The following is a 23,430-nucleotide window of genomic DNA, read 5'->3' as shown; positions in this document are numbered from 1 at the left end:
AAGTGCATGACCTAAAAGCAATATTATTGCAAAATTCTTGTAAAAGCACTGATATGGTAAAATAAAAATAACAGGACAACAGATGGTGCAAAAAATATATATCTATCGAATCTTTTAGCTTTTCTTACCGAATTGTGATAAGAAAATCCCCTCTTATTTTGGAGACAATGACTCGTTTAGCCGATGTAACATACATTGCCTGTCACGCAAGTTTTGTCGAAGAATCACGCAAACAATCAACGGTCACGGACGATTCATAACTCGACATGTTTACGTCAGTCACCTAGTTGACGAGCGAGAGATTCGAAGTAAAACGCCATGGGGACCGTAAAGGCCGGTTATCTCAACAAACTAAGTAAGTTTCTCTCAAATGAGAATTCTAAGAAGTAGCTGAAGTCAATAGAAACACAAATTCTTCTCATTCTTAGGCGGTTTCTTCAAGAATTCTTGGAAGAGAAGGTACTTCGTTCTGTACCAAGATGGCGTATTCTGTTATTACCAAGACTCAAAGGATAAGGAATGTGACGGTAAAATCCACATGAAAACAGAATGCCGACGAATAAACGTTGGCCAAGCGGTTGGAGAAGGAGTAAAGCCTCCTAAGGACAATGATTTAAATGCCATGTTCTGTGTTTCTTCGCCCGAGCGGACGTGGTATCTCTACGCAGAGAGCGAGAGGGAAGCAAGGTGAATACCTCGCCAGTAACTTTGACAAGATTTGGGGCGTTTTTATCATTGATCTAAACTTCTCTGGGTGATCATTACATCTAAGTAGTTTTTTCAGTAAAGCAGTTGTTTGACTTACATTCAGACGTGACATCAGATCGGTCAAACAGCTATTTTTTATATTTGTTAATTCCGCCCTTCATAGCTTAATTACATGAAACTCGGTGTTCACATTTAGGATTAATTGTCTTTTTAGGAATCAAAGGGGTATGGTTTGGGTAAATAATATATATATTCAGTCACGTTAGAATCCTACAAGTGATCTAGTCAGTATAAAATGATATCGCCCTCGGTCTTAAAATTTGTCCTCCACTCCATGTTTGCTACAAATTTTTTGATTCCCTTTCCTCAAAGTTTATTCCGTGTAGAATAATTTACTTGCATTCATAAGACAAACGAAAGCGGATGTTTCACTGATAGGAAAGGAAACCACTTTTTTTCCGCTTATGTTTTATTTCATGTATTAAAAATATTATCTTTTTCTCTGTCTGAATTAATTGTTGATTATTTTTGTTCCAGAGATTGGATTTCAGTCTTAGAACAAGCTAGGGTTCCAGTAAGTACAGCTTATTTGTGACTCTAGTTAACTGAACTGCACCAATGTTTTGTGCTAAGCAGAGTATATCACTACACATGCCACACTGTAGATTTAATTAGGTGTAAGAATCAACAGCCAGTGTCATAGTTCAGAATATGCTTCTTTTTTTATCTACTCAGCAAAAATTCAGATAGTTGATCAGGGCTCTTAGCTTAACTTTTTTAGGCTTGCCTTTTTGCAATCTTAAATGCCCCTGGATGATTACTGCCAGAAAACAATTATTTTTGGAGGATTTCTTATATCTTTTAGGAACACTTTTTCTCTGTTGCCTCATCAGCTTATGTATGGTGGTCAACAGAACCCTCCTATGGCTGGTTCCTACTCTCCATACAGTGCTCCTAGCACTGCTGGATATGGAACAACAGCACCTCCTGGTTATGGAGCAACAGGACCTTCTGCAGGGTATGGTGCAGCAATGCCTCCCGCTGGGTATGGTACAGCATCACACCCTCCACCAATTGGTTTTAATCCTTCAGTTGTTCAAGGAGCAGCACCATGTAAGATTTTATTACTCAAATATTAACTTAGTGGAAGTTGAGAGGTTCAGGTTTGAGTCTTTGAAAGGCCAGTATGTTGTGTGACAAGGCAAGCAAGGCATATAACTCTCACGATACCTCTCTCTATCCAGGATTATAAATGGGTAGTGTCAAACTGTCTTGGTGAATTGAGCAAATTCTGGGGAATAGCTTGCAAAAGAGTAGCATCCCATCCAGAGGGGGTAGGGATACTTCCTAGTCGTGCAATAATACAAAATAATGGAACAAGCTCTGGTTGTGTTGGTCCTGGGGCTGGAGTGCTAATTATACCTTTTTAAATTAATCTTTATCTGAAACAGAGACTCTCACCTTTTCTTATAAAATTTCCAGATTTTTCCAGACTTTCTATTATAAGGGGTTGACATGTCTGTGAAGTAGCACATTCATTTCATTGTTTTTATCTCTTGATTCATTTCTGTCAACAGCTGGTCCCCCTCCGCCATATTCTCAGGGCCCTCCACAGCCCCAAGCAGCATATAGCCAGCCACCTCCTTATCCCCAAGGGCCACCAGGAGCAGGATATGGACCTCCCTCTTACCCTCCTGCTAATGCCCCACAACAGCCAGGTTATCCAACACAGCCCCATCCCTACCCACAGCAAGCCCCTGGACCTTACCACCCAACCCCTCCTCCTGGTCACTATCCACAGCAGGCGTACTATCCCTCCCAAGGCACAACATACGTGCAGGGTGGCAAGCCACAGACTGTCTATGTTCAACAGCCTCCTCAGCAGCATCACAGCGGAAGGAACAAAATGATGATGGGAGCTGCTGCTGGTGTTGTTGGTGGAGCGGCAATGGGTTATATGCTGGGTCATACTGTAGGAGGGATTGGGCATCATGGCTTTGGGGGGTGGGGATCTGACCATTCATGGTCTTCAGGAGGAAGTTTTGACTGTGGTTTTGACTGAAAAAAATAATTATTCCGCGTAAGTTTAGGTCAAAAGACATTTGTTCTTCCATTTAAGTGCTTAACAGTCAAAGATAAAAAGAGAAAACAATGGGATGACTAGTTTTCTTAAATTTTTTTATGTTGCCATGAATGATAGAACAGGTGGCTATGACCACAACCAGGCTTATACAAATATTACAACAAAAATTTCAGATTTGCAGTAAGACCACTAATAAGGGGTTTGAAAGCAGTGGCCACTGAACCCCATTTATAATCAACAATGTCTAATTGCTTAATAACTATTTCACGGGTTAGGTGCAATTACTCTTAAGACTGATAACTTTTTACAAAGACTCTGAAGTCAGGGAAGTACGTCACCATTTTATGCAGTGCAAAAAACTGTTATTTATTTTACCTTTGTGGTAACTGGATTATAATTATTTATCTTGAAGTACTATCTTCAAAGATAAGGATGGAAGGTGCTTTCTGCAAATCGTCATTCCTCTAACGGGAGACAGTTGGCCTTTTCTAGGGAATCTGCTCACCCTCCACCTATTGCAAAATGACTATTGATGGAATGAGTCCTTTGTAGCTTTTTATCTCCCAATGACTTTATTGAACTTTCATATAATTATTATACAAAGTCAGAATATAGAGTTGAAAAAAAAAAAAGAGCAAGATAGAAAGCTGTTACCCTTGGTCAACTAGACTAAGTGTGCAATTAAGAAATATCAGATACAATTTACATAGAGTGTATGACCACTAAGAACCATTTAGAGTAAAAACATTTATCACTTTATTTCAATTTACCCTATGAATAAATTATTGTTAGCTTGGCCTTCACCTTTATGGTGATGTTAAACTCGGTTCAGGTAGGCTTACAATGAGAAATGATATAGATCTTGAACAAAAGGCAAATTCTTTTGGTGGTGGCCCAGAATATTAAGATGTTAAATGGTATTTCAGGGTTGTAGATAAGAGCCAGCAGCTGGCGAATTACACCGGCTTCTTTGCAAGGTTTCACTGGCTACTTTCATTGCTTTGAGAGCCTGTACAGAGATGATGTTTATCAGGTCTAAACTTGGGCTCAATAAAAATATAAATTTGCACTGCCTATCTTTTCTGAAAACATAAAAAGACTTCTGACTCAAGGTTAGTTTAAACAACATTCTGATGGGGACTGTCTTTTTGACAAATCTTGCTGTGGTGGCAGGAAAGTACGAACAATATGACATTTTGTCCACCATATTGGATTTCAAGATATAAATACCATTTACTCTTTACCTTTAAAAAAGCTCCAGCTACTAAAAACCTTAAAGAAAACCCTGGTATTTGATGTGGACAAAGTAATATGTGGTTTCATGTCATTTCATCGGAAACAACCAATTGTCATTTTTACATCTCATTTAGGTGTAAAAAATGGCTTAGTTGTTTTCCACAACTCTAACAAGCTAACTAGTGCTCCATTCACTCCTATTCTTCAAGATTTGAGATATTTATATCTCCTCTTCACTTCCATGTTTTCCTTTGCACAATAGATAAACTGTAGTATTGCAGGGGCAGATCACATGCACACACAAACACACACAACAACCAGTTAAGAAGTAATAAGTAACCCTGTAGTTGCCAGAATTTTAATGCCACACAAGAAAAACAAAACCCACTTGTCTGTTGGGGTGGAAGGTCCTGATCACTCCAATCCTCCCTTGGTATCAGTTACAGTATTGTTACTCTGTGAAGAGAACTCTCCCTGACCAATATGTCTGTCCATTCTCATCACCCACTTTCTTAGTAATGTATTGAAAGTGTGAGATCCTACATCTATGTGTTTATCATTTCTGGAGAACTAAGAAAGGTGAGATCTTGAACAATTTATAGTGGATTGATAAGTAATACTCCTCCATTGTATTAAGACTTTTCTGTTGTACCAGAACAGTTCTCCTGAAATAAAAACAACCCATTTGCCAAAGATACCCTCAGGATTCAACTTCATGTAATGCAAAAATTGTTAACCAGCCACAGTACATCAAAATCTCGCTATTTAGTCCTGGTAAGAACATATATTCCTGCTTTGAGACCTCCTATGTTGATCCACAAAGTCAAATCTTTCTTCCACTGTCTTGAACTGTTCACTGCTTTCCACATCACCTTCTTATCCTGAGTCAGAAGTACAGCCCTTCCACTTCCTACTGAACACACCCTGGCCATTTCCTCCAGAGCTTTGGGATACAGTTTCCAGTTTTCATGCTTGGAACCACTTCTCTTCCCAAAAGGCAAATCAGAGATGAATACATCAATGCTGTTGGCCTTCAAGGGAAGATTGCACACATCCCATTGAAAAATATCCAGGGGAAGAGTCTTCCTGCATTAAAAAGTTGCGGAAACTCTATTAATCTCAAGTAGCGCATACTGATCACAAACAACCTGGCAACATTCCCTACCCCTTTTTCTCTCAAGATCTCATTGGAAATTCTCCTTTCCATCTGCTATACAATTCTTATGATGTTATTTCTAAGAATTTCGTATTGAATCAACTAACAATTCCCTAGTTGATAACTTTCTTTCTTCTCATCACTTAACACTGTATAGATATTGTAAGGAGAAATTCTGTCTCTGTCAGAATCTTTTTTCACCATTTTCAACAACTATCTTTGAAAATATTTTTTTCAAGGGAAAGGATTATTATTGGTAATAGCCTAATATTCCTTATATTTTCAATCTATAATTAATTATTTAATTATAACCATTCTCAATTGTCTGGCAGCCTTGAAGTACACAGTCTGTACAGCTGAAGTACTTACTTTTTTTCCAACTGTAGTTCAACCACATTCTGTACATTAGCCAAGGTCCTGGCAGGAGCTAATTCATGATGGTCTCCACACAGGTGAAAAGATGTGAGCCAATTGAGGGAAGCCTCTATAGGAATGGAACCTCCTCCACACATTGGATCACATACCACATCACCTACATTAAGAAACAGCAATCAACTCAAGTTTCTCACAGTTATTGTGAATTGGCAACTGTATAGAGTTTTGGATCAATATCAGTATCTGGGCAACTGCCCACCTACCTCTCTCCTCAACAACAGTCAATTGACAACAAGTTAAGGTTAATGTTGGGTTAGGGGAGGGGTAGGTGGGCAGTTGCCCAGATACTGATATTGATCCAGAGTTTCTAAGGTTGACATTTCCAGTGTTAGCCCTGTAAATTAATTTGTTCAGGCAAAGGGCACAGGTGTCCCTGACTCAAGTGTGCTCCTAAATTCCAAGAGGACCTTGGTACTTTAGTAACTACTCTTAACCCTTTACCTCCCAGAACAAATTTGTAATTCTCCTTACTGTCAACCATACAATTCTTATAATGTTAGTTCAGAGAATTTAGTATTTGATCAACTAATTATCCCCAAATTGATATTTTTCTTTGTTCTCATCACTTATCTAGTTGATATTGTATTGATACAGTAATGAGAAATTCTGTCTTGGTCACTCATGGGAGTTAAAGGGTTAACAAGTTGTAAGTATGTCCATTGGTTAGAATGAAATATGGAGAGGCAAAATTAATTCCTAATTCCTAAAATTGATCGCGAGAGTGATAACCTCTCACTGCTGCATGCTACAATTAACATGTTTTAAGCTCATGTGTTAAAAAAGTCAAAGGTGATTAATAAAGAGATGTTCCCTACCTGGCCTAATATTTGCCAGTGAAAGCATACAATAGGCTATTGATGACTTTAAGTTCGTTGGACCAAAGTGAGCAATATTCCGTTTTCCTCTACTTTCCTTAGTCAGGGCGATACCAATGACAACACTGTTGTCGACAATGTGTAGAAGTACTTCGATGTCTGGATGGCTAAGGTCTACTCGCCAGCCAAACCCATCGTTTATTCCACCACCAAATTTAGCTGCAGCCTCTTGGGACGAAAAGCTATGGTTATTGCCAGTGCGTGTACATGTGACACGGAATCGCGGTAAAACCAGCTGATCTGAAACCTCTAGAGGTTTAGCGTTTGTAGATGTCGATGCTACCTCAAGATCAACACTTGAGGGCAAAACAGTTTCTTCAGAACCATCCTCCTCAATTGCCGTCGGCTCTCCAGAATTTTCATTTCCGTGTTTCATTCTTTTCACTGGAGCTTCACTTTCATCCTCCATCTCCTCGGCCACAGACTCGTCACTTTCTTTCGAGCTTCCTCCACCATTCTTTACAGTTACAAAACCATCGCGACTGCAATTCAAATCATCGTTTTCGTTTTTAAAAATTGCCCCCGAATATCCTTTAAATTGCTTCCACATGAAAATACTCGATTTCCAGTCAAGAGCTTGCGGTAGTTTGTAAAGCCTTTCAAGAATATCTGGACTGTGGCAATCAAAGCCTTCGCTACTGTCTTCTTGAAATTCCTTGACTACGACAAACAAGTGCTCAACAGACCGTAAGGACTTCAACTGTGTAAACGAATTCGTTGGAATATCAAAGTATATACGTCCCCTTCCTTTCCTTACAGACTTGCATCCTAGCTTTTCTTCGCACTCCTCTGCGGCCACGGACTCCAAACCGGTAGTTACCGTTGCACATATATCTACACTTACAATGTCCGCCATCTTGCGCACGAGGCAGGCTGTAAATGGTTTATGTAATACGCTTGTCACGTACCTGTGGAGAAAAAACATGACAACACGAACTGCATGGCGTTTGGAGTTGCAGTTCACAAGCCAATGTTTCGGGCAAAAAGGAAGAAATTGTTTTTATGGCGTAATAGGCAATCTATCCCTTTGCTCAAATATTTGACTTCTGTTGATAGATTACTGTTGCTTATTTAAATCCTAATGTTATCGCACCAGTACCGCTGGACGCCTCAATTGTTAGGGACCTTAAGCAAACCCCGACGGCGACGGCAACGAGGACATGGAAAAACAAAAGATCTAGTTGGTAGAACAATAGCTCAGCACGTGCGTTTTAAAACTTTGTACATTTCTTAGCCGTCCTATGCAAAACAACACGTGAAATCACTACAATTTGCGTCGTCTGCGAACCGAAACCGTGACGGCATATTATATTAATTTCCATTTGGAACTCAAAGCTTCGTTTATACGTTATGCTGAAGTTGAGTTGTGGCGCCCTGTGCGACGGTAAACACATGCAGTCATTTTTTAAATTCTAATTAAAGGCAGAAATTCATTTTTTAATCGTAGTCTTCCTTGGTGTTGCCGTCCTGACTGCTTAAGGTCCCTGATGATAAGACGTAGATTGCAGACTGAGTAATATGTTCGTTTGCTTTTATTAAACTGTGATTTTGCAAATGATCAAGGTGTGTACACCTTTCTCTTACTCTTTGGTTAACGTTGAAACGGTTTCCAATTTCTGGACACCACATGACGTAATTTTACGAATTTCTTTAGAGCACGTTACCTAACAACAATTCGGACAAAATCGCAGACTCAAGTTTCTCGAGCACGTGGAGATTAGCCTCACGCGGCAAAATGGAGATCGACGAGCGTAAGTTTTGCTTAAATTTTCCCTGGTGTTAAAATTGCATCACCAAACTTGCAAGAAATTTGGTGTCATTCTTGTCGAACCAGTCACACTCACACCTTACTACACAAGCTTAATCCCCAACTACAGTGTGACCTGTGTACAGCCGCCCCCAACCCTCTCAAAGAAAATCAAGAAGTGGGGGGGGGGGGGGGGGGTGGCTGTACACAGGCCGCAGTAGTGCAGTGTAGCAAAAATGGCCAAAAACTATAATCAAGACTGCTCTGGGACAATTCATTTATTCATTTAAATTTTTGTTACAAATGTAACAATCTATTTAAAGATCTTTCCCTGGTTGACTTTCTTTCCGCCAAAATCTCCTTCCCACGCCATGTACTCATTAACAAGCTTCTTGTGTTCTGGATTATCTGCATCCAATTTGGTAAACTTGTATGATGGAGAGTCAACTGCCCAGTCATCATTCAGCTACAAAAGAAAAACATTAAATTTTGGTAAATGGAAGGAGGAAGGGTCAAACATTTTATGGGAAACTATGGTACAGACAGTTGTGGAATACAACTAAAAGCAATTACCTTACTACAAGTTTCCCTACATGGTGCCCCTCATACAAGTATTAAATAGATTTCCACACAATTGTTCAGTCCACTACTCTACAATACAAATAATCATTGGGGCTTTTTACTTGGATGCAATGCAGCCTATGAATAACAATTTTTTTCAGTTCAATATCAAGCAATGAAAAATTCCTGAAATTGCTTTTCACTCCCTGTTTCCAAGGCCAATTTATACTAAGGGCAGTCCCTGCTTATCAGTGAAATCCATTAGCAAGTATTTCACAAGTCTAGCCATTCAAAATTTGACCTCCTGTGCATTTAAATACAAGCTCTGGGAGGGTAGTCAGGCATCAATGTTAAACAGCAGGCAGGATTTATACAAACTGTTCTAAAAAACAAAACAAAACAAATATAGTGGAAAGAAATTTTAAAACCTACATCAAAGGCAAGCTTTTGCGTGCGGCAGATCCAAACACCTGAAATAGAGATATTTCCATCCTCTCCAAATATAATTACACTGGCAAATGCTGTCTTGCGAAGTTTCTCTATGCGCTGAAACATTCCACTGACCAAGTTACAGGACATAAAGATTCTCTTCAGTTCATCATCATACATGTACTCTGCCAACCAAATGGAATAGTCTTCCTTGTTAAAATGTTCCCAAAAGTATGGGATGGCTTCAGTAACAGTGTCTTTGTTGGAGTACACACGTTTAAAAGCGTCCATGTCAAATGAGCTGAGGAAAAACACAAAGGCAACAATTAATAGTGAGTATCAGAGGTGATCATTGCACACAAATAAATGTGATATGTTGCCTCATCTCCATCATATTTGTATTTTTGCATATGTTTGCTGGAAATTTTTGTTGCATACATTCTCCCAGTGTATAATTTGGACTCCAAGGAGTTTTGAAATTTTCATTCACCATAAGACAAATTGTCATGATGTGGCAAACAATTCTCAGGAACAGCCCATAAAGGAATGCAAAGTCCTCAATTTGCAGAATTTATTCTTGGATCCTACACCCTGTAACACAGGGTTTTTAATAGGAGCCGCGTCCCGGGTACCAGCACCCGTCTTCTTTAAACAGAGTACCCAGCTACTCAAAGTACGAAATTTAAAAAAAAAAATCGTCAAGAAAAAAATTATCAACCTCACTAAATATTAACCCTTCCCTGTAAGTTTAAAACCATTTTTCAGCACGAATTTACCAATAACTTGCCATCAGATCATGGAAATTAAATTTACTTTGACGAGAAGGCACTGTGCGACAATCGTGTTCTTCCTGAAGTGCTTGATTAACTACCGTAAATGTCCATGTATAAGCTGCACTTCTTTTCACAAAATTGAAGCCAAAAATCAAGGGTGCGGCTTATCCACAGATACATCTGTGTTTGGAGTTCTCAAAAACCTAATTTATATTCATAAAACTTCATAAGATGCCAAGAAATAAACATAAAAGAAACCGAGAGCATGTTGCTGTAGTTCATTGACTTTTTCATTGAGTGGTGGCTCCTAAAGGAGCCGTTTGTGTCTTTGAGTGTTTATCGTCGAATCTTGCTCTCCAAGATTCTTTCAAGCGATTAATTTTCCCTTTACTCAAACAACTAATGTGGGAAGATGACTACAATTCTGATCCATTTGCTGGCACAGATGTGGACTTGCTTTACGCCGATAGTTTCGAACAGCAAGAAGCAGAAATTGACCCAGAAAGCTATGAGAATCTCTTTGGAGATAGCGATAGCAAGGACTTTTATGGCTTTTAACGATAAACACTGACTTTATCAGATGTTCACGTGAAGAACAGTAGCATCTTTTATAAATAACCTGAAGTATTGTAATATTAATTGATGAAATGATCTTGAAAAATCAGATCCAAAGAAACTTTGACAAAACTTTTTTCCAATTTAATTTTCTTTTAAGATTAAGCCAAGAAATGCATTCAAAAACATATCAAAAATCTAAAATGTGAGAATCCGCTTTGGTCTGTACCGATGCTGAAAATTTGCCAGTTACACTCTTTATCAGTTGACAAGTTTAAGTCAGCTTGTTACTGTAAAAAAAAAGGAGGCTCTGAGAACAACAACAGTGTTCTGATGTAACTATAGCTGTACAATGAAATAAACAAATTCTCCCAGAGTATCATTCTTTTTTACTATAATTAGAATAAGTATGCATCATAGCAAGATTCCTTTTCCAGATTGCAGGAAAATACACTTCTGGGAGACTTGCGTTCTAAAAATTTCCCGGGGGAACATGCCCCCCTACCCCCCAGAGGTTCAGGCCTTTGGCCCTTAATTTTACAGGGTACCCGCCTATTCATGAGGCAGTGCCCTTCTACTTCAAAAGTTAATGAAAACCCTGTCTGTAGCTTTGGAAGGTAGAATTCTCCTAACCTCTTTGGTAGGCCAGCATATGGATCCTTAGATTTTGGTTCCTTTGGTACGTCATCCACCTCATCATCCTCTTCTTTCTTGGGTTTTTCCTTCTTTTCTTTCTTGGGCTGTTCTTGTTTTGGCTTCTCCTCTTTGGGTGATTTGGCTTTCTTATCCTTCTTCTCATCTTTCTTTGGATGGAGTTCAGCAAATTTCTTCCCTGTAGAGGTAAAGAAAAATAAATTGACTTTAATGTTTAACTCCCCATCAGCTTATTTTTTACCCTGACTGTTTGTTTTACATTCCTTTACTGGCCAGGATGTAGATTCTATTACCTAACAAAGATATGCTGAACATTTTCTAATAAAGGGAATAATAAAGAGCTTATGGTGTATCAAGTTTGTAATTCATATCTGAACACAAACATATTTTACAAAATGCTAGTGGCATCATGACAACTCATTTCAATGTTTCATTGAAACAGCAGCCATTGCATCCTTTAGGTACTGAGATATGCTAATGTTAATTTGTTGCTTTGACAGAGGCATTTTGAAACAGGGATCTTATATTTTCTGAAACAATGCAGAACAATGTAAGTTGACTGGGTTGAGTAACAAAAGCAAAAATGCACTCAAGAAATGCGTTTTGATGTGCACTTTGTTGCAAGCAGACCATGCAAAATATGTGAGGGTGTGCATGTGTGTTGGCCATCTACCTCTGAGCTGTACTGTACCCCAAAGCTGGGTCAAAAAAAGGAGTACACTCTGAGGCTTGAAAAAAATGTAAATCTATGAGCCTTTCCTTTCTTTAATCCTTCCTAGTGCTAATCCCAGCCTTCTTTCAGACACTGAGGTAGCTTCCTAAGGCCAGACCCAGGCCCCAGAAGTAAATTTACCTTCTGTGAGTTGATCAAAATTCATTAAGCCTTTAACCCCTAAGAGTGACTAGCATCTAATTTCTCCTTACAACTCCTTCCCTGAATCACACATTAAGGTCATGAGAATAAAGGAAGTGATCACCAGCTAAAGATTCTCTCGATTTTTAAACTAATTCTCCAGTCAGCACCTTGGGGATTGTACAAAGAACAGTATGGAGAATGTGCATACTGATATTCAGGGCGTGAAATTAATTTTTTTTTCTGATAGCCACCTGGTTCCTAAATTCTTCAAAGTGGTAGCCAATTCAAAAAAAGTTGGTCGCCATTTTCAAAGACAAACAAAATCTTTCTTTACGCTGTCAGTGTTCTAGATAGACCCTCCAAAATTAAGTTAGGGAAAAGATCTTTAATGTGCTACAAAGAGGACACTAGGATGGATGATATACAAAGTTCAGGCTCATCTAAATCCAAGATGGTGTCTAGTTATCGCTCGAGATGCATGTGCTACGTTTTGGAAACAAACTTAACGAGGAAGTTTGTCGCGGATTTATCTTTGCAAATCTTTTTAATTCACTATATCTTGGTAAGGTTATGATGAAACATTCTGGTTGCCAATTTGGCGACTAACTTTCAGGATTTTGTCGCCAAAGTGAAAAATTTAGGCGCATTGGCGCCTGTATTAGGCACAATTTCACGACCTGATATTACGGTGTACAAGGTTAACCCTTTACACCCTAACATCAGCAACCATATCCTCTATACTCCTCTCCAAGCATTTCCTATGTCCCTCAAAAGGAGAATTTTTTAACAATCAGAGTTCCTTTGGTTGGTGATCATTTCCTTAATTCTAAAGATGTTAATGAATGATTTAGCAGTATTACTGTAAAGAGGAATTAGATGCTGGTCCCTCTTAGGGTTAAACAGATCAAATCTTGTAATAGGCAATTTTACAGTTGTGTACTTAGTAGCCAAGCTTTTGATTTGGAGTGAGGCTGAAGGTGACCTTGTGGTGATAGAGACCAATATCTAGTTAGCATGATAACATGCATTTTGTAATTTGCATTTGAAAAACAGCAAAGTTTGTATCACAACAAGGTCACCCCTGTTCAAAGGCTTGACAACCATGCAAACAACTGTAAAATGGACTATTGGGCCTGTTTTAGTTCACCACAGAGAGAAACCAGGGCCTACCATCAAATTTAGCCATGGTTTCACAAAGTTTCACTTCACCAAGGATCTTCTTGAACTGAGGCTGATTCACAATGGTGAGAAACCACCGGTTCACATTACCAAATTGTGCTCTGAAGCTTGGCTCCATCACCTGTAAGGCAAATCATATTTACCATTTTAATGTGTTGTTTGCGGAAAAAATGTCTACACCCCACCCACTTAAGTGCTCTTTTTTGAACACCCCATCCCTCTGAGAATCACATTTTTTGTTCATGCTATTTCATATAATTTCATTTGGTGCTATTTTCACGGCCCTTCTTGGGTGAGCAAAAAGGCTACATGCCAGTCTTTTCAAGGTTACTCCCAGCAGTTCGTGAGATTTCCCCCCCATTCCTGTTACTCTTTCAGGCTCCTGAGAAGAGAAAGGAATTATGCAAAGAACATCCTGATAGTAAAGTATTTTGCCCATGAACAAAGTAAAATGACACATTATTGGCTCAAGTCTTGATCTCTTGATCCAGAGTTCACTGCTCTAAAAGCAGGGCCACAACACCTCTTGAATTCCTACAAAGGGTTGTAAGCTGTTCATTTGAGGTTTTAGAAAGCCTTGTAGAGCCACCCTGAAAGGCTTGTATGCAGACCACACAATCCACAGTACAAGAAAAATTTCTGTGACTTGACAATTTGGCTTAATCAACCATTGGCCATGGTAGAGAGTTTCTACAACTCAAATTCCAAGCATTGGCCCATCAATAAAGCAACACTCATCAAAAGGAAGGGCTAACACTAAAAACATCAGCTTTAGAAACTCTTCTAAATAGCTCATTTACATTATCAACTCAGTTGATAAAACCAAATTTAATTGTATCTTATAATACCCCACCCCCCCCCCCACCCAACCAAATTAATGCCACCCACACCAGTTTCTTTTGAAACATACCCCCTTTACTCTTGTTGGGACTAACCTGTTTGTACAGCATAAGAAGGTTACAACCAACTGCAATGTCAGCAAGTGTCACACGCTCACCCACAAGGAATGTCCTTGTTAAGAGAGCAGTGTTCAGCACTGTCAAAGCCTTCTTCGCATCTTCCATGGCTTTATCAGTGGCCTGTAAAAGAGGTTCAAAACTAACTTCAGGCAAGGCACTGTCAATGAAAAGAATTCATTATATTTCAGGACCTAGATGACAACACTTCAAGATATAAGGCTTGCCTGAAAAGAAAAACTTACACACCTGTTTGTTAAACTGCATCAAACCAAGGGTTGGAAAGACCCAAGTGACAACAGCAGGCAAGATTTCTTGGTCAGCAAAGTTCACATACTGTTGGATTAATGCTCCTTCCAGGGGTGTCTTCCCTCGCAGTTGATCATTGGACACTAAATGAAATTGAGGATATTGTGATGTTAATAAAAATACTATATAATGCTCAGTTAAGGTATCTACCCCTTCAATTACCGAGAAAAAGAGAGATTTGATTATGTGTCAGCCAAAGAGAGATTGCTTCCAACACTTGCCTAATCCACCCACCCAAAATTTTTATTCAGCCATGCCAACAAAACACAAACATCAAAGAAAAATTACCATGCAGTTGATCACTGGACACTGAATGAAAATGAGGATATTGTGATGTTAATAAAAATACCACATAATGCTCAGTTTGGGTATCTACCCTCTCAATTACCAAGGAAAAGAGAGAATTTATCATGGCGGAGCTCACAGAGCGTAGCCCCATAATTATACAAAATAGTAGTAACCCATCAAGCCGAAAAAATTTGGTTGTATGACCATACCACCGTACAAGGTGCTACTTTAAACATGTGTGGTCAACTGTACTGCGGGCACGCCAATGCCACGGCTTTGTCCAGTAGTCCAGTGGTCAGTGTACTGGGCTCCGAGTCGGATGACCTGGGTTCTAGTCCTGGCCAGGGCAAGGCATTGTGCCCTTGAGATGTGCGGGCTCTGCTTTTAGGCTTGGCTAAATCTACATATTATGTCAGCTGAAGAGAGACTGCTTCCAACACTTTCTTTATCCACCCACAAAAAAATTTTAATTCAGCCATGTTAATAAACACAAACATTAAAGAAAAATTACCATAGTAAGCGATAGCATTGCTCTCATAAATGCACTTTCCATCCGGAGTCTCAAATGCAGGAACCTATGAAAAAACACGAGACAAAGAAACATTAGGGCAAAATTCAGACCACTCTTACTTAAGGCCAGTTTTGTTACACTATTACAAATAAATTGCTTTTATTTTCAAATTACATTGCCACATCAAATTACTAGCTGCTATTAATGAAATAACTGTTTGTAATGTTATTGTAAATACTATTGATTGTTGACGAATTGATTGTTTGATTGATGATTGATTGAACCATTGACTGATCAATCTTTATTGCAGCTGGTAGATGTTACACCTTTAACTCTCAAGATCTGATGGTCAATTCTTTCCTTTAACTGTAACACATTTCCATATAAATTAGTTATTTTTATAACAACTATATTAGGAAGAAGTTGCATGTTCATCACTTCTAGGGGTTAAAGGGTTAATTGAAGCGGGTCTTTCCTTGACCACACACTTGTGATAAAAAAAATAAAACTGGTAATGGATTGGAATAGATGAAGATAAATGAGTTAATTTATTAAAATTTTAAAGTTAGTCTCACTCAAAGGACATACATTGCTTAGATTTCTCTAAAAATTAATTAAGTAATAAAACCCAGTTCAAACAGTCATGATAGATGATGATAGTTTCAACATTCATTCACTATCATTGACTACAATATTTGTATTAAAATGGTTCAAGAAAGTTGATGATAGTTGAAAAAATCATGCAACAAGATGGCATACTTCTAATCAAATATTGTGCATGCTGAGGTCTGTAATTTTGTTGGCATCTTGAGATTTTAGTCAAGGAGTTGCAAGTTGAAGATACTGAAGTCTACCAGGATATGATAAGAATAAATTCCGTGACATTCTGCAGAATTTTGGCAGCTACTTTAGTCATTTTACTATTTGCCATTTCGGTTTGAGCTTGCTTTTGGCTAAACTGCTGACCCAATAACTATCACTCACTATCATCCACTCGTTTGAATAGCAGAAACTATCAGCGACTATCATGTCGAATTTTAACATGTCCAAACTACATGATAGTTGATGATGGTCGATATTAGTCAGTGATAGTTCATGTTCAAATGCGCGTCATAGTTTAAACTATCATCAGCTATCCTGACCGTTTGAACGGAGCTTAGGTAAGGGCATTTATTGTTATACTACCTAATGTACAAAATTCTGTTCAAATTGGAAATATCAGTCAAGATTATACCTTAAATATTTTGTCAATTAACTTTGGATTATTTTTAACCAAGGTCTAAGGTACCTTGCCAAGGGGGAATTTTTTCAGGAATTCCGCCGATTGGTTCGTCTCGCCAAACTTGAAGGATGGAAGAGTAACCTTCGCACCGCTGTACTCAGCAGCGATAAGGATTTTGTAGGCCCGAAAGTTGTCTGGGTAAGTGTACAAGGCCTGTAAAATTAAATAAAAATAACACGACAAGAGGAACTATTAATTTTCTCCAGACAAGCAACAAGTACTGGAATCATAAAAAACCGAGTGATTGCCATAAAGCAAAGAGGATTCTATTACTACACACTTACACCGGCAGCCATATTGTTATCGAAGAAAAAGAGGACAATCAACAGGAGCTGGGTCCTACTTCAAAGACAAGCTTGGTAGCCGGGCCAAATGTTACATCGAGGTTCAAAATGGCGGACTAGAAGGATGTAGCGTGGAAATATTCCTAAGCTGTTAATTTCCTCGTGGAACCGGATCAATCATGCCTAACTGGTACTTTAGTAAAGAGGGGTTGTTACGAACGCCTTCCAGGCTTGATGGCATTGATTACATGACTGAAATACGCTACAGAAGAGAGGGAACCCGCTTCATTATGAACTGTGGGAATCGAATGAGATTGTATCCTTATATTCTGTTTTCAAAAATGTACTCGTCAGAGTTTTCCCGTGAGACATTTTAGCGGTTCAGCCGCTGAATACCTTGCCATATCGACTACTTTTTTTGAAGCTCACTATGTACATACAAATGTACATGTTGTGTAAATTCTCCAGCCACTTAAATTTTTATTTTTCCTTTGTTTCACACTGTGGTTACAGAGATGAAACAGGTGAAAGAAATGAAAAAAAAAAGGGTTATTTAGAGATTTTCCGACACTTCAGCTAAGCTGAAAAAAGCTGCAGTAAAATGGAAATATTTTGCATGTTTATTTGCACTTGTGATTAGTGGCTAAAATGCACAAATGTTTCATCTTGACTAAGTGAACTTTAGACGTTATGACACCATGGCTACAGGAGCAGTTTACTTTCATAGGTTCTACATGGTGCAGTCATTCAAGAACTTTCCACGATGGGTATGTTTGATTTAAAGTGAACTGAAAAATTCTTGAGAGTTAACCCCACCAATGAATTTAGTGTACACATTTACTTTTAACAGATCTACAACCACTTGAGGTTTTTTGTTTTGTCATTAAGACTCTTTATTTTAAATATTTTATTTTGGGTCTTTTTTAGGTTAGGGCTTTCCACTTGTTATCATTTTCTCAGTCTCTCTTCTCTCTCACTACAAGGGGTAGAAACAAGAGAGACCCCACAGAGAAGCCTGCTTGTTGACACAAACTTATTCCTCTGCTAATAACAGCAGTATTCTTGTTTCAAGCTCTCTCCTCATTTTGCAGTTACAACTGGCAATGACCAATGATAAAAAGAAATTTATTTGTTTGTTTGTTTGTTTTACTTTTTTTCATATGTTAGGTTACTGGTGCAGCATGTTTATTTCTTGCTGGGAAGGTTGAAGAAACACCTAAGAAATGCCGTGATATTATTAAAACAGCCAAAAGCCTTTTGCATGATAATCAATTTGAAACATTTGGTGAGGATCCAAAGGTAACAGTCTTTAACCCTTTAACTTATAGTAGTGATTAACATGAAACTTCTCCCCATAATATCCATACATTATTCAGCAAACAGATAATGAGAATATTCAAACTTATCAGGTAGAAGCTGCCATCTTGATCCAGCACCAAGTTCTCATAACTAATTTACAAGGATATATATAGAAGCTAGAGGGGAGAATTAACAATCAGATCTTTGGAGTTAAAAGGTTAATACTGTTTTAGCTATGCCAGTGTTTCAGGATTTTAAAAGGTGTTACAGCTATCATGAAGTAGTCCCTATTTAACCTTTTGACCTTGCGAGTGACTAGCATCTAATTTCTCCCTTCAATATCACACCTGAATCACACATAAAGGTCATGAGAATAAAGGAAATGATCACCAACTGAAGAAGCTTTAGATTGTTAAACAAATTCTCCTTGTCAGCACCAGAGGAAATTTATAGAAAATAGTATTGGTATAGAATAGTGACGAGAACATTCATCCTGATGTTAGGGTGTAAAGGGTTAATTTTTGCATTAATTTTAAGAAAATGATCTTTGTCATATAAACCTGTTATTTTATTTATTAGAATCTGAGAATTTTTGGAAGGTGCAGCATTCTTAACCCTTTAACTCCCAGGAGTGACCAAGGCAGAATTTCTCTTTACAATATCAATACAATATCAAGCGTCGAAGTAATGAGAATAAAGTAAAATATCTATTAGAGGATTATTAGTTGATCCAATACCAAATTCTCCAAATTGACATCATTAGAATTGTATGGCAGACAGTAAGGAGAATTACTATTGAGATCATGGGAGTTAAAGGGTTACATCACTGTCAGCTGAGGGTGATATTACGTTTTAGATTAAAATTACAGTGAAACAAGTCCGAAGCTTGTTTTTCCTCAAAGTTGTATCAGAATATGATATGCAACTTCAGTGGATAAGTGTTGCATTGTTTTCTGTATTTGCAGGAAGAAGTGATGATGTATGAAAGAGTTTTACTACAAACAATCAAGTTTGATTTACAAGTGGAACACCCATACCCAAGTCTGCTCAAGTTTGGCAAAGCACTAAAAGGTTCAGTCTGTTTTGAAATTTTTACTTTGTTCTTTTAGGATTATGAGTTATTTGCCTTTGTATAGTGAATAGTATTTTTTTTACCAAGCATCTTCCTAAGAGGCCTTGCTGGTCAATGCAAAATTTCTTACCTCTCATGAACAGATTTATAAGGGGAGAGATACTAATCTCTCACAGAGCCCTTCCCTAACCAGGAGTATATTAACTCTTTAACTCCCAAAATCTAATCTCTTATGAGAGTTTAAGGGTTAAATGGTTACCAGCAAGGGGAATTCGAAAATCTCTTGAAATGCTAGGAGTAGTTTGTAATGTACTTTAGTAAAAGCATCCAATCCAGGAGGAGTAGCAATTCTCCTTGTCGCTATATGTTATGGAACTGGGGAAAAGCTCTGTTGTCATGGGCCTCTTTGGCTTGTGTGGTGTGTTTACCTCTTATGTTCTAATGGCAGCTAGAAGGGTTAATTATCAGACAGATCACAAGAGAGAGAGAGAGAGAGAGAGAGAGAGAGAGAGAGAGAGAGAGGAATTTAATTATGAAAAATCACTTAATCTTACCAGGTGACCGTGCAAAGATAAACAAGCTGGTTCAAATGGCTTGGACTTTCTTAAATGACAGGTTTGTTTTCTCACACGTAACCTTTTGGAACTGTGACCTAGAGATTTAAAGGGTAAAATCCACCATTCTCAAAGGTTTATTTAGAACTCTGTATGGGAGGTTTGCATTAAATATTTTGCTTTCTGTTTTGGGAAAAATTACTCCTTTCAATTCTGGCCAGGTGCACCAAGCTGCAGTTGGACAGAATTAATTTTAACAAGCAAGGCTATGGTGATGACTTTTTAAGATTTTTTTATTAAATTAAATATGATTGGTGTCATTGCTGTTATTCAAAACCTTTCAGCTTGTCTACTCCTCTGTGTTTGAGATACAAACCTGAAGTCATCTCAGTTGCCATGATAGCTTTAGCAGCAAAGTTTAACAATCATGACTTACAAGCCACCTCTAGTGCTCCTGGAAAAACCTGGTACCACTCATTCACTAAGGGGGCTACAGAGTCTGTGATTGAAGGTGAGTTTTGACTGGTCCAAAGGAAATGGTAACACTGCAGTAAGTTTTGGGGGCTTCAAAGGTCATTTGGTGTTTTGAATCAGAATGCCCTCCTCTGAAAAGAGATGGATTTGAAATTTAGCCCGAAGCTTAAATATCTTATTTTATTGCAGGTAATTTAGTGTTAACATCTGAGTTGAAAACGTAAATTAGCCACCGCAAAGGGTAAAAAAGCTGACGTTTCGAGCATTAGCCCTTCATCAGAGCGTCACAGTTCAGTTATTATTCAACCCTTCAGCTTCAGCCCTTCATCAATCGCTCTGACGATTGACAATTCAGCCCTTCATCAATCACTCAGACGAAGGGCTAACACTCGAAATGTCAGCTTTTTCACCTTTTCCGGTGGCTAATTTATGTTTTCAACTCAGTTGTTAACACTAAATTACCTGCTATACTCTCCCACCAACGCAGCACCACAGTTTCTTTAGAAACTTACCCCTTTATTATCTTATTTTATTGTTTGGCAAGAACAACCCTGGATCTCACAATATATCTTTTTCACCTCGTGAAGCTCTATATAATCTTCATTCAATATAGTATCTTGTATAGTGGTGTTCTTTTGTGAACAAACAATTTTGCATTAAATCTTTTGATTGCAGATATTTGTGATCTGATGCTGGAACTCTATGGTGGTGAAAAAAAGAAGGGAAAAACTGAAGCCAGTGATGAAGGAAGCTCATCAAACCATTCCAGTCCAATGATAAACCCCAGTCCACCAGCTGCCAAGAAGAGAGTGAGTTTTTCTTGTCAATAAATGATGAATAACAATCGGCGGCAAAATTGTTGACACATTGACCTTTTCAACCCCCTATGACTTCAATTTGATATCTTTTGCCTATGTTAAGCTAATCCATTTGCCCCTTCCCCACCCCTCCCCCCCAAAAATATGCAGTGTTGTATGGTGATTCCAGGAACTTTTAGCCATGTACAGGCAACATTGAATCAGCGAAGGGGGGGAGGGGGGGTTTAGTGATTAAGAGTGGGGTAGTCACAGGAGTGTTAATCTACACATAAAATAAATTGGACTGTTCAAACATGATGTGTCAACTTTTTTTGAGGCTGACTGTAGATCTATTTTGTATTTGTGAGTGAGGTCTTGACAAACTGACATTTAAAAATAACTATTTCTCCTGTCAGAAACACACAAGTACATCTTCAGAGGTCAAATCCCAGACGGTGGCTCCAGGTATGAACAAGTTTATAATAATAGTATCTTAATTTGACCTGCATGGTTGGCAGTTTTGAGGGCACTTGAAGTATTGTGTACTGAAAATTGCAAAAACAAGCTGCAAAGTCACAAGGAAACAATGGGGGTGAGTTTCTAGAGAAACTGTGGTGCTTTAGACGATATATTGTGACAATTTGGTTTTTTCCAACTTTGTTAATAATTTAAATTTGCCACTGTAAAGAGTTTCTAGGGCTGAAATTTCAAGGGTTAGTTGTATCGTCATTTACTCATAGAAACTCCCTGCAGTGGCCAATTTACATTTATTTATCAACTCTGTTGAAAAAAAAAACAAATGATCTTGTTATAAACCCCAGCAATGCAGCACTGTTTGCTGCTGTACCCTGAGAATAAGTGACCTGGGAAGAAAAAAAAGTTAAAAATATGTTGTTCAAGATGAATGGATTGCTTTCTTTTTGACTCTGTCTGTCTCTTGCTGCAGACTAAATTGTAAAAGTAGATAAAATTTTTCAAAGGATTTTTTTCTTTCATCAGATACTCCTACTGCTTCAAGTCAGGTCCTTACAGAGCCACTGAAGCCACTGCCTCCAGCCTTGACGTCATCTCAAATACAAGTGGAGAATGTCAGTCCTGCACCAGTTTCCACACAGCAGCAGCAGCAGCCTCCGATTGCAACAGTCACAACTGAACCACCCAAGGTCACCCAAACTGTTGACACTACATTTGCATCAGCTCAAACAGGAAAGCAAATAATTGAAACATCAGCAGCAGTGGCACCTGCTGCTTTGCAACCTACTTTGACTTCTTTTGCTGGGGCTACATCATCTTACAATTCAGATCAAGCCTACGCTATGAACATTTACCAACAGACAGTACAGCCGGCAGGAATTGCAACACTGACAACAAATGCTTCATTTCAGCCTACATTAGGAAGTGGAACTCTTGGTTCTGTGCCTTCATTTCACTTACCTGCTCAGTTTCAAAACCAGTCGTATTTGCCACCAACTCAAGGATATTCTCACTTTGCTACCCCTGCTGGTTTCCCCAATGTTCCTCCTCCACCCCTTCCCCCCATGCCCAGCAGTGCAGTATACCCTCCACCTCCAAGCGGTGTCAGTACCCTGCAGACATCTGCAGCATATGGGGTACCACCTCCTCAAGGCAGACCACCTCACCCTCCTATGTCACTCCCTCCTCCTCCCCTTCCACCATTGCACAGCGGACAAATGCCACCAATTCCTCAGGTTGGCTCAAAAGATTATCAATGGCCAAGACAGTTTGGTGTTCCTCCATCACAGAACCAACAGATGGGAGGTTGGATGAGATGATAAAAGATGATAGTTGTATAGAAAATTATAAGTCCGGAAGTAACCTCAATAATATCTGTGTTCTTGACAACAATTAAAGTTATTAAAGTAGATTAAGTTAACTTTCAAGACTACGTGCAGAGCCAACCTGATTGAAGGGTCCTCCATTGTAGTTTGTTATTTTTAAAATTTTATTTATAAAATATTGACAATAAATGTTGTTGTCTCCAGTTTACTGCTTCTACTTTGAATTGATATATCCTGGTCTCCACAAGCAACATATTTATTTTAATTACAAGTATTGTAAATAACATAATTGTACCAAATGGAGAGCAAGGCCTCTCAGTCAATACACCATGACCAACAATCTGGACCTCTTATATACAAATTCTAGGACAGGGAATACCATAGCTGGCAATTAGGCCCTCATTTCGATCAAGATGCACCTTTCTCTACCCCCACAAAGATTTGAGATGAGTCGGGAAGAGGTTTACCAGGGTCTATCAATGCCAGACCCCTTTCAGACTTCTTGCCAACTCAAAGGTCAAAGAAATGCTAATAACAAGAGCAAAAACATTTATATCT

General features: G+C 38.5%; 4 protein-coding genes and 1 long non-coding RNA gene across 5 annotated transcripts; 3 read left to right on the top strand and 2 right to left on the bottom strand.

The window, feature by feature from the left end:
* Positions 1–241: 241 nt before the first annotated feature.
* Positions 242–3,865, top strand: LOC113677675 (uncharacterized). The gene is made up of 5 exons (XM_027194511.2): positions 242–355; positions 429–687; positions 1,246–1,282; positions 1,602–1,821; positions 2,286–3,865. The coding sequence occupies exons 1-5, from the start codon at positions 319–321 to the stop codon at positions 2,768–2,770; spliced, it is 1,038 nt and encodes a 345-aa protein (XP_027050312.2). The 5' UTR covers positions 242–318; the 3' UTR covers positions 2,771–3,865.
* LOC113677676 (tRNA (guanine(6)-N(2))-methyltransferase THUMP3) lies at positions 3,337–7,573 on the bottom strand. The gene is made up of 3 exons (XM_027194512.2): positions 6,434–7,573; positions 5,553–5,715; positions 3,337–5,113 (listed from the first exon to the last, which is right to left on the bottom strand). Exons 1-3 carry the CDS (start codon positions 7,416–7,418, stop codon positions 4,789–4,791), a joined length of 1,473 nt encoding a protein of 490 aa, XP_027050313.2. The 5' UTR covers positions 7,419–7,573; the 3' UTR covers positions 3,337–4,788.
* A 341-nt stretch (positions 7,574–7,914) lies between these two features.
* LOC149042309 (uncharacterized) lies at positions 7,915–11,763 on the top strand. The gene is made up of 3 exons (XR_016188585.1): positions 7,915–8,056; positions 8,148–8,244; positions 11,713–11,763. It is a non-coding gene; the product is annotated as an uncharacterized LOC149042309 (long non-coding RNA).
* On the bottom strand, positions 8,504–16,910 carry LOC113677688 (elongation factor 1-gamma-A). The gene is made up of 9 exons (XM_089212834.1): positions 16,878–16,910; positions 16,600–16,746; positions 15,312–15,375; positions 14,453–14,595; positions 14,183–14,326; positions 13,239–13,368; positions 11,192–11,390; positions 9,234–9,531; positions 8,504–8,706 (listed from the first exon to the last, which is right to left on the bottom strand). The coding sequence occupies exons 1-9, from the start codon at positions 16,887–16,889 to the stop codon at positions 8,554–8,556; spliced, it is 1,290 nt and encodes a 429-aa protein (XP_089068960.1). The 5' UTR covers positions 16,890–16,910; the 3' UTR covers positions 8,504–8,553.
* LOC113677687 (uncharacterized) lies at positions 16,881–23,075 on the top strand. The gene is made up of 9 exons (XM_027194521.2): positions 16,881–17,193; positions 17,563–17,644; positions 18,045–18,176; positions 19,142–19,247; positions 19,806–19,863; positions 20,147–20,313; positions 20,952–21,085; positions 21,490–21,538; positions 22,073–23,075. Exons 1-9 carry the CDS (start codon positions 17,057–17,059, stop codon positions 22,864–22,866), a joined length of 1,659 nt encoding a protein of 552 aa, XP_027050322.2. The 5' UTR covers positions 16,881–17,056; the 3' UTR covers positions 22,867–23,075.
* The last annotated feature ends 355 nt before the right edge of the window (positions 23,076–23,430 follow it).

Source organism: Pocillopora damicornis, chromosome 7 (genome assembly GCF_964200805.1).
Source record: "Pocillopora damicornis chromosome 7, jaPocDami1.2, whole genome shotgun sequence".
Lineage (NCBI taxonomy): Eukaryota > Metazoa > Cnidaria > Anthozoa > Scleractinia > Pocilloporidae > Pocillopora > Pocillopora damicornis.
Note: the sequence above shows the minus strand (reverse complement) of the source record. Positions and strands in the feature narration are given on the sequence as shown.

Coding starts and splice junctions, on each gene's coding strand:
- LOC113677688 (XM_089212834.1), bottom strand. Junction 15,376..16,599: donor AAAAATTCCCCCTTGGCAAG/GTACCTTAGACC, acceptor GTTTTTTCATAG/GTTCCTGCATTTGAGACTCC. Junction 8,707..9,233: donor CGCAAAAGCTTGCCTTTGAT/GTAGGTTTTAAA, acceptor TTTCTTTTGTAG/CTGAATGATGACTGGGCAGT.
- LOC113677687 (XM_027194521.2), top strand. CDS start 17,057: ATGCCTAACTGGTACTTTAGTAAAGAGGGGTTGTTACGAACGCCTTCC. Junction 17,645..18,044: donor TCAAGAACTTTCCACGATGG/GTATGTTTGATT, acceptor TTCATATGTTAG/GTTACTGGTGCAGCATGTTT. Junction 21,539..22,072: donor ATCCCAGACGGTGGCTCCAG/GTATGAACAAGT, acceptor TTCTTTCATCAG/ATACTCCTACTGCTTCAAGT.
- LOC113677675 (XM_027194511.2), top strand. CDS start 319: ATGGGGACCGTAAAGGCCGGTTATCTCAACAAACTAA. Junction 688..1,245: donor GAGAGCGAGAGGGAAGCAAG/GTGAATACCTCG, acceptor TTTTTGTTCCAG/AGATTGGATTTCAGTCTTAG. Junction 1,283..1,601: donor TAGAACAAGCTAGGGTTCCA/GTAAGTACAGCT, acceptor TTGCCTCATCAG/CTTATGTATGGTGGTCAACA.
- LOC113677676 (XM_027194512.2), bottom strand. CDS start 7,418: ATGTTTTTTCTCCACAGGTACGTGACAAGCGTATTACATAAACCATTT. Junction 5,716..6,433: donor ACTGGCAAATATTAGGCCAG/GTAGGGAACATC, acceptor TTCTTAATGTAG/GTGATGTGGTATGTGATCCA. Junction 5,114..5,552: donor GAACTACAGTTGGAAAAAAA/GTAAGTACTTCA, acceptor TTTTTAATGCAG/GAAGACTCTTCCCCTGGATA.